The sequence below is a fragment of the Podarcis liolepis genome, assembly GCF_965112155.1.
Source record: "Podarcis liolepis genome assembly, chromosome: 6".
In the NCBI taxonomy this organism is placed as follows: Eukaryota; Metazoa; Chordata; class Lepidosauria; order Squamata; family Lacertidae; genus Podarcis; species Podarcis liolepis.
Window position 1 is genome coordinate 5,904,618 of NC_139559.1, and position 14,298 is coordinate 5,918,915.

A 14,298-nucleotide genomic window follows, 5' to 3' on the forward strand; every position below is an offset into this window, starting at 1 on the left:
GGAAAGGTCTTGAGCTATTGGTGTTTCAGTCCTGGATACAGCATGCACGAGTTAGTTCGTCAGGAAGTCCGAACAATCATTCTCACTAGCGGGACACTCTCTCCACTATCGTCTTTTACTATGGAAATGCAGATGTGAGTCTCTTTCTGTTGCTTCTATGACAAAAGGCAGCTTGAGTTGGGTTATATCCTGTCCTGGGTTTCAGTGAAAGTCATTGAGGAACAAGTATGGGATTTTCAGGTTCAAGGTTTATTTCTTACGTGTGGGATGCTTTTGACAAGGTATTTGAAGAAACATCATCACACATTTCCTGTGATGCAAAGTGAGCCCTGAGCACCCCAGTGACTGGCTGTTCTTCGAGGTCAGTTTCAGTACATGAGGAAGTGCCATGGGAAGAGTCCTCCCTCTAAATCGTTTGGAAATTGGCACCGGTTTAAACCTGCCTCTTGAATTTACTAATTTGCCATTTAATTGTGATCTGAGGATGGTGATAATTGATTGCTCGCTCTTCACCCTATTGTCCCAGGGCAGGTTACAACAAGTAAAACACAGTGTTAAAACAAGCTTAAAACAACCGACAATCACAGAAATAAAGTGGGTCCTAAAAGTATATGTGGCAGAGAGATGCCAAAAAAAATTACTGAAGAGATAGATGTTTTTTTCTCTTTTTAGTTTACTTACTTTGAGGCAATTATTAATTACATACTGGACCACTATTTATGTTCCTATTAACAGATGTTCAGTTTTAAATGCTGTTGTGCGATAGGGTAGTTCACAATGACCAACCAGATCATGAAATCTAAGAGCCGGAAGGGACCCTGACTTACTCAGTTTTTTGCTTCTTGTGTATTCTCCTGCCCAAAGCTCAAACCACCAACCTTCTGGTTAGCAGCCAGGCACACTGCCCATTGTGCCGCCTGAGGCGCTCACGTGCCTGAGGCTAGAGGACTCGTTCTTTAAATTTCTGCCTGTTTGTTAAAGGCACCATTTTGCTTGGGCTTGCCTCTTCGGTGTTGTGTATTTTATGTGCACATACTCTACCTCATTATTTTGGGGCACCCCTGTTTCTACGTCATTCCATACCACCTGGGCCAGTAACTTGTTTTAGCTGACCGGACTCCTTTTTTTAAAGGACCTATACAGTTAGGTTTAAAAATATCCTCTGGCTTGCTGACATGTGACACATCCTCATGAAAGGTTAATTTGCCCAGGCCACACAGGGATCATGTAATTTAGATGATCAACATAACAACCTCTCTCCAGTTTTTTGTCCCTGCCTCTACCCATCCAGTTTGTGTATAACCTCCTCTCTCTATTTCTGGATTGTGCCTTGTTTCCCTCGATTCCACCTCTTACTCAGTTTTTTGCCCCTTGACTGTTCTCTACATATTTTTATGTGTGTGAAAAAAATCCTTACCTTTGCCGTATTAGTTTCTCCCCCATCGTTGTGCCCGGACACTGAGGTCCAGTGTCGAGGGCCTTCTGGCGTTTCCCTCGTTGCGAGAAGCCAAGTTACAGGGAGCCAGGCAGAGGGCCTTCTCAGTAGTGGCACCCGCCCTGTGGAACGCCCTCCCACCAGATGTCAAAGAGAAAAACAACTACCAGACTTTTAGAAGACATCTGAAGGCAGCCCTGTTTAGGGAAGCTTTTAATGTTTAATAGACTATTGTATTTTAATATTGTGTTGGAAGCCGCCCAGAGTGGCTGGGGAAACCCCTACTTGGTGAAAGGTTACTATTCAGTCACCCGGTCAAAACACCTCTCCCATGGGGCCTGTGCCAGTGCTGGGATTGCAGCAGGCAGCGTTGGAAGACCCAAGTGCTTCCAGCCATGAATTCTCCCCATGTGGAATCTCTCTTGGCCACCAGGCTTGGGGTTAGAAGAGCATAGGAGGCTGCATGAGGATTTGGCAGCCAGCAGGCCCCTCACTTCACAGGCCAGCACCCTTTCCCCCACCTCTACAGTTGGAGCAGCAGCCATATTCACTAGAGTCTTCAACTGCTGGATCAGAACCCTCTGTCAAGCCCCAGCCTGATCTAAGGCAGGTCACAACAGCAGCATTGCTGCCATAAAGTACACGGTAAAGAAATGGGTCCCCAAATGCATGTTTAAGTTAAAGTTGGGTCCCGTCTCTGAAAAAGTGTGGCGACTACGGTTCTCAGAGAGTTAGGCTGCAATGTTTTCTCTGATCACCAGAGGCCATCAAAGGACATGATAAGTTTAGTACAGGGGTAGACAGCCTAAGGCCTGGGGGCCGGATGTGGCCCAATCGCCTTCTCAATCCGGCCCGCGGACGGTCCGGGAATCGGCGTGGTTTTACATGAGTAGAATGTGTGCTTTTATTTAAAATGCGTCTCTGGGTTATTTGTGGGGCCTGCCTGGTGTTTTTGCATGAGTAGAATGTGTGCTTTTATTTAAAATGCATCTCTGGGTTATTTGTGGGGCATAGGAATGCGTCATTCCCCCCCCTCCCCCCCAAAAATAGTGCAGCCCACCACATGGTCTGAGGGACGGTAGACCGGCCCACGGCTGAAAAAGGTTGCTGACCCCTGGTTTAGTGCCTTCTCTTCTATTTCAGCTAATAGGGGAACTTTCCTTTCTAAATGGCAGCAGAGCCCAGTAGGCTTATCACAGCTTTACATTTCTTCTTCAAGTGGCTTTGCTGAGTTTTCTTCATTCTTTTGTCTTTCCTGTTATAATCTCTCAGATTTTAGAGCTTCATCACAGACCAAAAGAAAAGAAAGGAAGGGAAACTGGAGAGAGGTTGTTGTACTAATAATCAAAGTCACATGATCCCTGGGGAAATCAGAACATAAAACTCCTCATACAAGTTCATTATACAAGTTCATTATACCAGCCTAGAAGGTCTATGCATGGTAAATGACCTAATGTTCCTTTCTGGCTTCACTGCTGTGATCCCAGAACACTCTAGGTAGAATGCACACGTAGAAATATCTGTCATATAACTTTTAAAAGAAACTGCAGATCGCTAAGAGCATCATTCTCTCTTTAAAAATTTTTTTTTTAAAATTGATTTTCCAATATTTTTCCAAAAACAGCCTCATTATAACAGCGGAATCGGGGGCCGTCATGGCAGCCAGAGTGCTGTGTGCACCCAGTGCCTTTCCCTGCCCTTGCATTCCACGGGGAAACTGAGTGCCAGACCGCCAGGCACTTTGGATGGGAGCCTGGTTCCTCTTCCACCCAAGGAGGAATGCAGATAATGGAATTCCCCCATCAATTTCTGATTAACTCCATCTGTCTCTCTCCCACCGTGTTGGGAGAGACTCTGATCCTGGAAGCTGGAAGCCCAGAGCAAAATTGATTGTCAAGTGTGAAGCCTGTGTGCTTGGAGATAGGATTAAGTTGGCGTCCTCCTACCATGGGTAGAATTCCTTGAGCAACCAAGATGGTTCCTGACTGCTGCAAGGAATAAGAGTTAACGTGCATCTATTTAATGTAGTGCAAGTTGTTCCAATGTAAGTTACCAATTGCCTACAAATGGTTGACATCCTAACTGGCATCATATGATGGTCCTGTTGCTCAGGTTTAAGCTAATCTATAAAGTTTATAGAACTGACAGGTTGGTGAAGTCTGACTGTCTTTTTGTTTTCCTTTAGTCCCTTCCCAGTTTGTTTGGAAAACCCACACGTTATCGATAAACACCAGATATGGGTGGGGATAATCCCTAAAGGACCTGATGGTGGTTTGCTGAGTTCCACCTATGAAAAAAGGTAATAGGGTTCCTTCCTTCCAGTTTAATAATCTTGTTGCAGACTTCGGTACTGCATCAATTTACTGCACATGCGCTCGACACAAATTCTCTGCAGAAAAATCGTATTTGTGATTTTTGGGAATACAGAGCCCAAATTCATACATAACAAAAAGCTTTATGAGACTGTGTTATAGTAAGACTTGAATTTGACCCCTCCCTCTCTTCACTCCTTCACATGCAAAGGAAAAACAGTTAATATTTTAATTTTTTGTTGTGGAACAAACCCCAGCTTTCTGTTACTCTAAAATACATTTTTTTTAGGTCCAGCAACTAGACCTGTGCAAGGTGTTCCAAGTGTGACTGCACCAGTTTTGTACAGTGGCATAATGATATTGGGAATTTTTGTTTCATTCCCTTTCCTAATAACCCCTAACACGGGATTCACATTTTTCACAGCTGCAACACACTGGGTCAATATTTTCATCAAGATACCCACAATGAGCCCAATATATCTCTTTCTGGAGCAGTCACCTCTAATTCAGAGAGGAAGGTGCGGGAGGCAAACACAAAAGAGCCAGAAAGTAGAGGAAACTTGTGAGAAGTTTCTGTTTCAGAGTTAGAACTTCACCATATGACTCACTGTGGCCAGAGATAAGAGTCCACTCCATGTAGGACAATAAGCATGATTTCTAAGGAAGGCTAAACCAGGCACTGCACTCATTTCAACCCCACCTACCCCTTTTTGTTAGTTTAATGACCATGGGAGGCATGGGGGTGGGCAGGGAAGGCAAGCCCCCTTCCTCAAACAAGGAGATTCCTTCTCCCTATTTGCTGGACTTCCATTAACATATCCTGTTAATTTTTTTCAGTGATCTTAGCACGCTCACCTAGAAATATACTTTGCCTCTTCTGTCCCCCACCCATTGTTTTCTACTGTTGACACTGTTAATGACTCAGCTATTTAAACTTTTATAACTTCTGTAGATGATTCTTTGGATCATATGACTAGATACATTCTAATAAATTACAGGGACCTGTTTTTTCAGTGAATCAGTCAATAGGAGAAAGAAGAGAGTGATAGTCATGTCTTAAGGGTGACAAACGGTTCATTGTATTCCTTTGGTGATGACTGTGGGGGCACCAGGCATTCTTTACTTTCCAACATGTAGAAGCTGGGTGCTGACGGATAGTTGTTGTTTTTGCAGATTTTCATCAGAGTGTCTGTCATCTCTTGGGAGAACAATAGGTAAGATCGAGAAGACCTTCTGCTCCAACATGACTGAAATCCACATGGATTTAAATCAACACTGTGCACTTAGCCAAGCAATGCAGCTGCTACACCATGGGTAGGCAACCTAAGGCCCGGGGGCCGGATCCGGCCCAATCACCTTCTCAATCCAGCCCGCGGACGGTCCGGGAATCAGCGTGTTTTTACATGAGTAGAATGTTGCTTTTATTCAAAATGCGTCTCTGGTTTATTTGTGGGGCATAGGAATTCATTCAATTTTTTTTGGTCAAAATATAGTCCGGCCCCCCACAAGGTCTGAGATACAGTGGACCGGCCCCCTGCTGAAAAAGTTTGTTGGTCTCCCACCAACTGAGGCGTTAAAAACTGTTGGGGGTGGAAATGTGTCCTTGACTCCCCCCTTGAAGAGCTGCTGCCAATCAAATAAAATGCAAATAAAAATTTTAATTAAAAATAATAATACTGAAATCAGGGTGAACTTGGTCTTAATATTTGTTTGCTTTGTTTTGGCAGGTAATCTTGTTCGAATCACACCACATGGGCTGCTTGTTTTCTTCCCTTCATATCCTGTCATGGATAAAAGCCTGGAATATTGGAGAGTAGGTTAACATGGCCTTTTCTGTCCTATAAAGCGACATTAAGCAATATGCATTGTTCACGCTGCTAGTCATTAACGAGAACCTATACAAACAATATTGGTGTTTGAGTTGAGTGGATTTGTGCACAGTTTTGACAGATGGTAAGGAAATAATAAGATTGCTCCACACAGTCTTCAGCTCAGTCCTCATTAACTGCTGTCACTGCATTGTTGCCAAAAAGGAGTTGAATGGTGACATGGCTTAAAACTGTAACTATTGGCAGCCTGAGCATTTTCCCCATCTGATCTGAAGCGATACGATCAGATTCTATACAATGAAGAGTTAGGCAAAGTAACTTGTTCACCAGAGGGCATAAAACACAATTGAGATGGCATTACCTTACAGGTTCCAACAGCTATCGCCTCTCTTTCATGTTCTGGCTTGATTCAAATTAGTGCAATAATTTTAATTTAAAACTTTCTGGCTTGTGGCATTGGAATAAAGCAAGAGACTATATTTCTTGTTTACTTTAGGAAACCTTGAATTTCAAAAATGCTCACATGTTGGAAACATGCCCCAGGGTTCTTGCTTGCTCATCCAAAGAATCAGCGCTTGTTGTCTGGTACTAACAGGCATGAAACCTTTGTCCGGTTTTGGTGTGGAGGCGGTGTGTGTGTCTTAGGTGACTGCACACCTGCTTTTATTCCATCTGTCAAGCAGGCAGGAAAATCCCACACCTTGTTTGAAGTAGTTGATTCACTTGCTTGACTCACTTGTACTAGTCCCTCTCTTTCTGTTTTCTCAAAGGAGCATGATTTAGCTGGAAGAATTGAAGCAGTTAAACCAATGTTTGTGGAACCAAGAAACAAAGGAACCTTCACAGAGGTTGGCAAGACTTTACACTGTTATGCTGCATAGTAACTTGGTTCCTGGCTGCTTAGTCAGACTGCTACTGAGCAACCTTGAGCCTGGTCCCAGGGAAAAGAGAATCTGGTTGTTAGTGATGTCCGATATACAGCTTGAGATTGTTGTTGTTTAGTCGTTTAGTCGTATCTGACTCTTCGTGACCCCATGGACCAGAGCACGCCAGGCACTCCTGTTCCACTGCCTCCCGCGGTTTGGTCAAACTCATACTGGTAGCTTCAAGAACACTGTCCAACCATCTCGTCCTCTGTCGTCCCCTTCTCCTTGCGCACTCCATCTTTCCCAACATCAGGGTCTTTTCCAGGGAGTCTTCTCTTCTCATGAGGTGGCCAAAGTCTTGGAGCCTCAGCTTCACGATCTGTCCTTCCAGTGAGCACTCAGGGCTGATTTCCTTAAGAATGGATAGGCTTGATCTTCTTGCAGTCCATGGGACTCTCAAGAGTTTTCTCTAGCATCATAATTCAAAAGCATCAATTCTTTGGCGATCAGCTTTCTTTATGGTCCAGCTCTCACTTCCATACATCACTACTGGGAAAATCATAGCTTTAACTATACGGACCTTTGTTGGCAAGGTGATGTCTCTGCTTTTTAAGATGCTGTCTAGGTTTGTCATTGCTTTTCTCCCAAGAATCAGGCGTCTTTTAATTTCGTGACTGCTGTCATGAAGTTAGGTGGGCTAACAGGAATAGTGGCAGTTTCCTCCTAGCAGTTTTATTGGTTTTATCTTGCTCACATAGCACCCCATGCACCAGAAGGTATCTGTTTTTTCTATTAGTGTTTTCCTGAAGCTTGAGCCTTAATCGAAATCCTGACATTTGGGTTATACGCAGTAGTGGTTGGTAGAGCAGAGTTGCTCACCTGACTTCCCAGTCCCAAGCATCACTGCCTGTTACCGAAAAGGAGATGGGGAGAGACAAGGCGTCAGGACGCTTGCCACAGGGTGCCGCAGCAGTGTAACCAATCAGATGCTTCACCCGTGATGCCAAGTTCCACCCCTTACCTTCCTCTTCCCCTTTTCAGTAATTGATAGTGATACTCAAGATTTGGAAACCAGGTGAGCGGTGCCCCTGTGCCAGATATATGACATAGATCACAAGTACACATTCATCACTTTGGCCTTGAAACACCATATAACTCTAAATAAAAATGTACGATGAACAGCAGGTTAACATTAAAAAAATCATTCAGAAAGTTCAAGTGAGTTAAAAGCAAATTGGACATTGGACATATTTTTGACTCCTGGCAATTTTAGATTTTAGATCCTTGCTTCCTTTAGATTTTTATAGACTTTTAATTCTTTTAAGTTTTTCAAATAGTTTTTTGTATTTTAAATAACTGTACCCCCCCCCCTTTTAGGCTGGCCTATGATCGTAATAAAGATTAGATTTGTTTTGACTCCTGTCAGAAGCACTTTGGAAACAGTGCAATGTTTTGAATAATCTGCTAAAAATCTCTGGAACTTTATTGCATAGAACAGCCCTCGCACACACACCCTCTTAATGAATTCCCATGTATCACACCTCTTGGGCAAAACCTTTTTACAGGAATTATTTTTTTTCTGAAAAAGCAGCGTGTACCCTGCAGATAGGGCTTCCTTCCTTCATCATTGCTTTTTCTTCTTGGTGGGACTGCACGTTCAACTCTTCTTATCAAACAGTCATGCTTGAATTCCACTGAAAACAAAGTGCAGTGCTGGTTTTTAAAAATAACTTTGTTTATGAACTTTCATTTAAAAATCTTTGTGTTGTGTTCCATGGAAGCTGCTGTCTCACATGGCCTGATAGGAGATTTGCAGGTTTCTCGTAATGAAGGGTGGCTCATTCATGGAAGTAAACATCTGCCCGATTGAGCAAAGGTAGCAAGATACCGGGATCCTAGATTCTGTATATTTCAGTGGAAGTTGGAAAGCTGTTACGCTCCAGGGGATGGGGCCACAATCACAGAAGCTGTAAGCCTCTATGTAATGACAGGACTGCAGATACAGTATGTTCCAAGGAAATCAGGAATCAGTCGAAGGCCAAACATGATTCAAAGACAAAGTCAGGCAACAGTCTAAGCTCACAGGGTGTCCAGGCAAGGTACAGTGCAGCAAGGCAGAGTGATTAGATCTGGGACCCAGATGTTTCCAGCAAGTGGAAGGCTCAAGAGGGAGGCCTCCTAAACCAGATGGTAGCCACAGCTGCTAGCTGTGATGGAGTAGCATGGATTCCTTACTCACAAGAAGCCCCCTTACGAGTAGAGTGACAACTTTGGGTCCATCGATGCATAATGTGCCATTCCTCTTCAGCCCAGAACTGAAAGCTTTCGGTGCCGGCACTCTTGAAAACAGGGAACGGCGAGGAGCCTGCTCCACCTCCTCCTCTGGCAGTTTTATTTGTTTTATTTATTTCAGAACATTTATATACCACTTGACTGTAATAAAACCCCAGAGCAGTTTACAAAAAGAATAAAGCAATAAAACTACCTGCTAAAAACCCAGTTAAAAAGACTTAGTTTAAAACCCAGTTTAGAACGTTCAAAAGATAATTAAAACCAGCAATAAACCAAAAGCAGATTAAAACACATGATAGCCTCTACATGTCTTGTTAGGTTTGCTTAAACAATAATGTTTTTAAAGGTAAAGGGACCCCTGACCATTAGGTCCAGTCGTGGCCGACTCTGGGGTTGCAGCGCTCATCTTGCTTTATTAACCGAGGGATCCGGCGTACAGCTTCTGGGTCATGTGGCCAGCATGACTAAGCCGCTTCTGGCGAACCAGAGCAGCACATGGAAACGCCGTTTACCTTCCCGCAGGAGCGGTACCTATTTATCTACAGCTAGGTGGGCAGGAGCAGGGACCGAGCAACGGGAGATCACTCCGTCGTGGGGATTCGACCCGCCGACCTTCCGATCGGCAAGTCCTAGGCTCCGTGGTTTAACCCACAGCGCCACCCGCATCCCAAGAATGTTTTTAGCGGGTGCCAAAAAAAGTATTCTTCATTTACTTACTTACTTACTTACCTACCACCCTATACCTGGAGGTCTCAGGGCGGGACAGTGAAGGTACCTGACCGGTGTCAATAGGCAGGGAGTTCCAAAGTGTAGGTGCTACGTGGGGTAATGCAATCACAAAGGTTTATGGGTCCCAAGCTCTGAAAGGTGTTACACAGTGGTACCTCAGGTTACATACGCTTCAGGTTACAGACTCCGCTAACCCAGAAATAGTGCTTCAGGTTAAGAACAGAAATCATGCTCCGGCGGCGTGGCAGTAGCAGGAGGCCCCATTAGCTAAAGTGGTGCTTCAGGTTAAGAACACTTTCAGGTTAAAAACGGACCTCTGGAACGAATTAAGTACTTAAACAGAGGTACCACTGTATACAGATAGCAGGTTTAAATTGGCGCAGTAGCAGATCTGCAGTCAGTGCATGTCTCTGAACAGAGGTGTCATATGCTGACGGGTTTGTTTTTTTTTAAGAATAATTTTTTATTAACCGACCAATCACATCAAATCAAACCAAATTACATAAATTCCAAATTACACAGCCAAATTTTAAATTTTTGTTGGGGGTACCCATATTTCAAGTTCCGAAGGGATCCAATCAACTTCTTGCTTCTTACTGCTGTTTTAATGTCCACAAATCTAACCTCATGATGTTCACAGTACTATCCAGTCCTTTCTTATTATTTTTCCACATCTCTTGTTGTTATTTTCATGTATTTTTCCTTTCTCTTTGTGACCTCTGATAGTCTCCGCAAGCTGGTTAGAACAGTTTGTAATCCTGCGTGGATATTATTTTTTTTATCCAGTAGCCATATCCAGACGTTTTCCATATATCATCACTTCCATACATCAAAACAGTCTTAGCGTCATTAATCTTCACCAATCTGCCTCCTTTCTCAAAACCTCTGAGGAGATTCACTAGGAATGCAGTCTGAAAACAAATCCGTTCTTCCTCCCGGCTATAAATCCTTTGGCAAGATGGCGACTCCGAATTAATTGCTGCGCCATTCCCAAAAGCTCTTATTGCTTCTCGGTCTCCATAAAGCATACTTTTGGTTAAAGTTTATCTCCACACAGACCTTAATCATCCTGCTTCGGTCAGTTCCACCGACGGTTCTAATGAGGAGGGGTTCTTGTAAATCACATAGAAGGAAAGTAAAAAAGGTCCCGTCCCCCCATCCAGCCCCGTTGTCAACATACCCCGCCTTTGGTGTATTTTCATTGTAAAATATTCCTGTTTCTCCAGCCCGTCGTCTTCTTTCGCAGAGGTCACTTAAATTAGCAGACTTCACTCCCCTTCTTCACTTGAAATATGTGCATTTGCTTCTTTTGTAATTAATTATTCCAAATTGCTGCAACTAGTGCGCGATCAGAGACAGTGTCCAGGAGAGCCGAGGTCCACACGGGGGCATTCTGCCTAGGGCCCTCACCCCCTTCTTTCGAATTAGGGGGTGATTTATGGGCAAAGCAGGCAAGGGCAGTGTTCCCCATTTCCTTGGGGCAACAAGGGAGGCTGCCTACTCCCATAACAGCCTCTTAATTACCCCGTGTGGGTCGGAGAGATGGTATTGTCGGCCATCTTCCAATGCGCCCCCTAGTGGCCCCCCGGGTTTTAGTCCTGTCAGCAGTTGTGCTGCAGCATCCATCATCAGAAGTTCCCCTCAAAGGGATCCCAAGCATTGGATTCAGAGGACTGTGCCTGCTCCTCAAGGTCCTGTGGAGTGTCTTGAGAACTCTGTGTCTGGTACCAAGCCAGATCTAGGCACGACACAAGTTTGCCCTAAAATTTTCATTTACATTTTTTCTCTCTCTCTCCTAGGTCATAAATGCCTATTATGAGAAGATTGTCTGCCCCAAGTCTAATGGCGCTGTTTTCTTGGCTGTGTGCCGGGGGAAGGTATGTGTAACAGATTGCAGAGGTCTGAAAGTTAGATTCTCTGCAGAAGCCAACTTGTGCAGAGCAATAGTGGGAATTTATTTATTTAAGAATCATAAGAACTGGGAAAGAGTCGGATTCAGATCCCCACTCAGCTATGAAGCTCACTGGGAACTTTATGCTTGAAATCTTTTGGCCTAACCTCTTTTACAGGGTTGTTGTAAGGATAATAGAAACCAATTAACAGAATCTGAGCAGTTGTGTTGTTGTTGTTGTTTAATCGTTTAGTCGTGTCGGACTCTTCGTGACCCCCTGGACCAGAGCACACCAGGCACTCCTGTCTTCCACTGCCTCCCGCAGTTTGGTCAGGCTCATGTTTGTAGCTTCGAGAACACTGTCCAACCATCTTGTCCTCTGTCGTCCCCTTCTCCTTGTGCCCTCCATATTTACCAAAATCAGGGTCTTTTCCAGGGAGTCTTCTCTTCTCATGAGGTGGCCATAGTCTTGGAGCCTCAACTTCACGAGCTGTCCTTCCAGTGAGCACTCAGGGCTGATTTCCTTCAGAATGGAGAGGTTTGATCTTCTGCAGTTGTGTTAAATAGTGGAAATATACTGCAACATTTTGTTGCAGTCCTGCTTCTGTGAGTTGTTATTATTAGTTACATTTTTATACCAGCTCTCTTCCAGTTCGCTGATGGTGGTGTATATGGTTCTCACCTGGTCATATTTATCTCTGCAACTGCCTTATGAGACAGTTTCGGCTGAGAGAGATTGATTGAGAGGGTCACCAGTGAGCGTCATTCCTAAGTGAGGATTTGAATCCCTGCATTTCCTGTGCTAGCTGGATGCTCTAACCACTGCACCACACTGCTTCTGAAGTTCCATTACACGCATGGAAATAATATAAGATTTGTTGGCTGTTACTATACCATTTCCTCACTAGTTTTCATCAGTAAAATGGGAAAATTTTAACTCATTTCCTACTATCTGTTTTTGTCTTTCACAACCCTACGTCCAACAAAGTTTCTACTTTCATAGGAACTTTAACACACCAGATTGTGTGTCAAATACCCCATGCATGGGTGCCATGAAGCTTGTTTGTGTGGTGTTGCTGGACTGTGGCAACTTCTAGTCTGCATTTCCTCTGGGCCATGAGCTTGTTTAGCTGTCTTGTGTGAACTAAGATAATGTCCTGCAGCACTTCCCAGCTGATGTGTATTCTAAGGAAAGATTGGTAGGAGTGGGCCTTTCAAGGAAGCTATTCCGTCATTCCATATCTTTCTGCTGAGAAACTCGTGATAAGCTTCCAAGAAACCTCAGGATATCCTGGAACTATTTGAAAATGATGTAACTAGCACAAGCTTAACTTTTGAAGCAGCAGCATTGAAGCCAAAATAAAAATAAATGAAGCATGTTATCAGCATGCTTTGAGACAAAGACACATAATAAAGCTGGCTTCCTGTATTTACGGTTGGGGTTTTTGTTTTTGTTTTGTCTTTTGCTTCTTATGGAAAGTGAAACTGAAAATGTTAGGCATATTTCTTGACCACTGTAATACTCAGGTTACATTACAGACCTTATTTGGCATCCACCGGGAACTTCCCGGTGACAAAGCTCTACACAGAAGAACAGTGACTTGTTACCTTTTCCCTTTTTATTTGTGTATCTATTCATTCATTCCTTCATTTACCATATATGATCTTTTTTTAAAAAAATCATATTTTCCCCCCAACAGTGGATCTAAGCTGCAAGATAAAACATAAACATGTACTTAAGCTACAACATATTGCAGTGGCAAGTTTAAAAGGTCTAGATAAATAAAATGCTGTTGGTGAAAATAAAAGATGATGTGAGGGAAACTTCTCTGGAAAGGGTGTTCCATAAATAGGGTGCTATAGCTTCAAAATGCCAGTGTTTTATTGCCACCCTCCTTACTTTACCTGGAACTTAGTGTGTGACCTGGTCCAGCCTTGGAGGGCTCTCTCCACATCCCAGGAGGCCACTGACTTGATCATGTGATGCCTTCATGGAGTGCTGCTTGCAGAATTTTTGAACTTCTTGATGTGTAGATTGAATGGGCTACTAAGAGCCAACTAGTGTATTCAAAGCATAAATGAGATTCTAACTCAGTGCTTCCTAACCAGCAGCTTACTTTCATCGCTCCTACATTGCACTAGAGGGATGTGGGTGGCGCTGTGGTCTAAACCACAGAGCCTAGGACTTGCCGATCAGAAGGTCAGCAGTTCGAATACCTGCGACGGGCGAGCTCCCGTTGCTCGGTCCCTGCTCCTGCCAACCTAGCAGTTCAAAAACACTTCAAAGTGCAAGTAGATAAATAGGTACCTCTCCGGGGGGAAGGTAAACGGCGTTTCCGTGCGCTGCTCTGGTTCGCCAGAAGCGGCTTAGTCATGCTGGCCGCATGACCTGGAAGCTAGATGCCGGCTCCCTCGGCCAATAAAGCGAGATGAGCGCCGCAACCCCAGAGTCGGCCACGACTGGACCGAATGGTCAGAGGTACTTTTACCTTTACCTTACATTGCACTAGTATAGTCATGAAGTGGCCTTTAGACTGAGGCATCCAGAGAATTATATCATAGGCCTTGGCACAATCAGGCGGAGAGACACAGCTCATGCCCCTGCCAAGTGGCTCCTCTTCCAGAGATAACCTGGAGCCCCCAGAAGCTCGGGAACCAGCAGCTGAAGTTTGTTTGGGACCCTCAGGGAAGACTGGAGAAGCTGGAAGCGGAGCAGGAATTTGTCTCTGCCTCTTTTAGTGACAGACATCATCTGTTTTCAGGCCAGCGAAGGTTTGGACTTCACGGATAGGAATGGTCGAGGTGTCATCATTACAGGCCTTCCTTTCCCCCCTCGCATGGACCCAAAGGTCATTTTAAAGATGCAGTTCTTGGATGAGATGAGGTCAAAAGGTGCCGCTGGAGGTCAGGTAAGAAGGGAGCCCTCCCATTGATATTATGGATA

The 14,298-nt window shown here is 44.2% G+C and overlaps 1 protein-coding gene across 9 annotated transcripts in view; it reads left to right on the forward strand.

Annotated features, from left to right (window-relative positions):
- Positions 1-14,298, forward strand: part of RTEL1 (regulator of telomere elongation helicase 1) — a 77,364-nt gene that overhangs the window by 32,821 nt on the left and 30,245 nt on the right. For all 9 annotated transcript variants that reach the window (XR_014527156.1, XR_014527157.1, XM_083507346.1 and 6 more), the window contains exons 17-23: positions 2-134; positions 3,621-3,734; positions 4,921-4,961; positions 5,475-5,560; positions 6,347-6,424; positions 11,263-11,340; positions 14,117-14,263. Coding sequence is in view for 7 of the 9 variants with exons in the window: in XM_083507346.1 (XP_083363472.1) it covers positions 2-134; positions 3,621-3,734; positions 4,921-4,961; positions 5,475-5,560; positions 6,347-6,424; positions 11,263-11,340; positions 14,117-14,263 (677 nt within the window). In the remaining 2 variants the exon portion in view is untranslated. The remainder of the gene's footprint in view (position 1; positions 135-3,620; positions 3,735-4,920; positions 4,962-5,474; positions 5,561-6,346; positions 6,425-11,262; positions 11,341-14,116; positions 14,264-14,298) is intronic.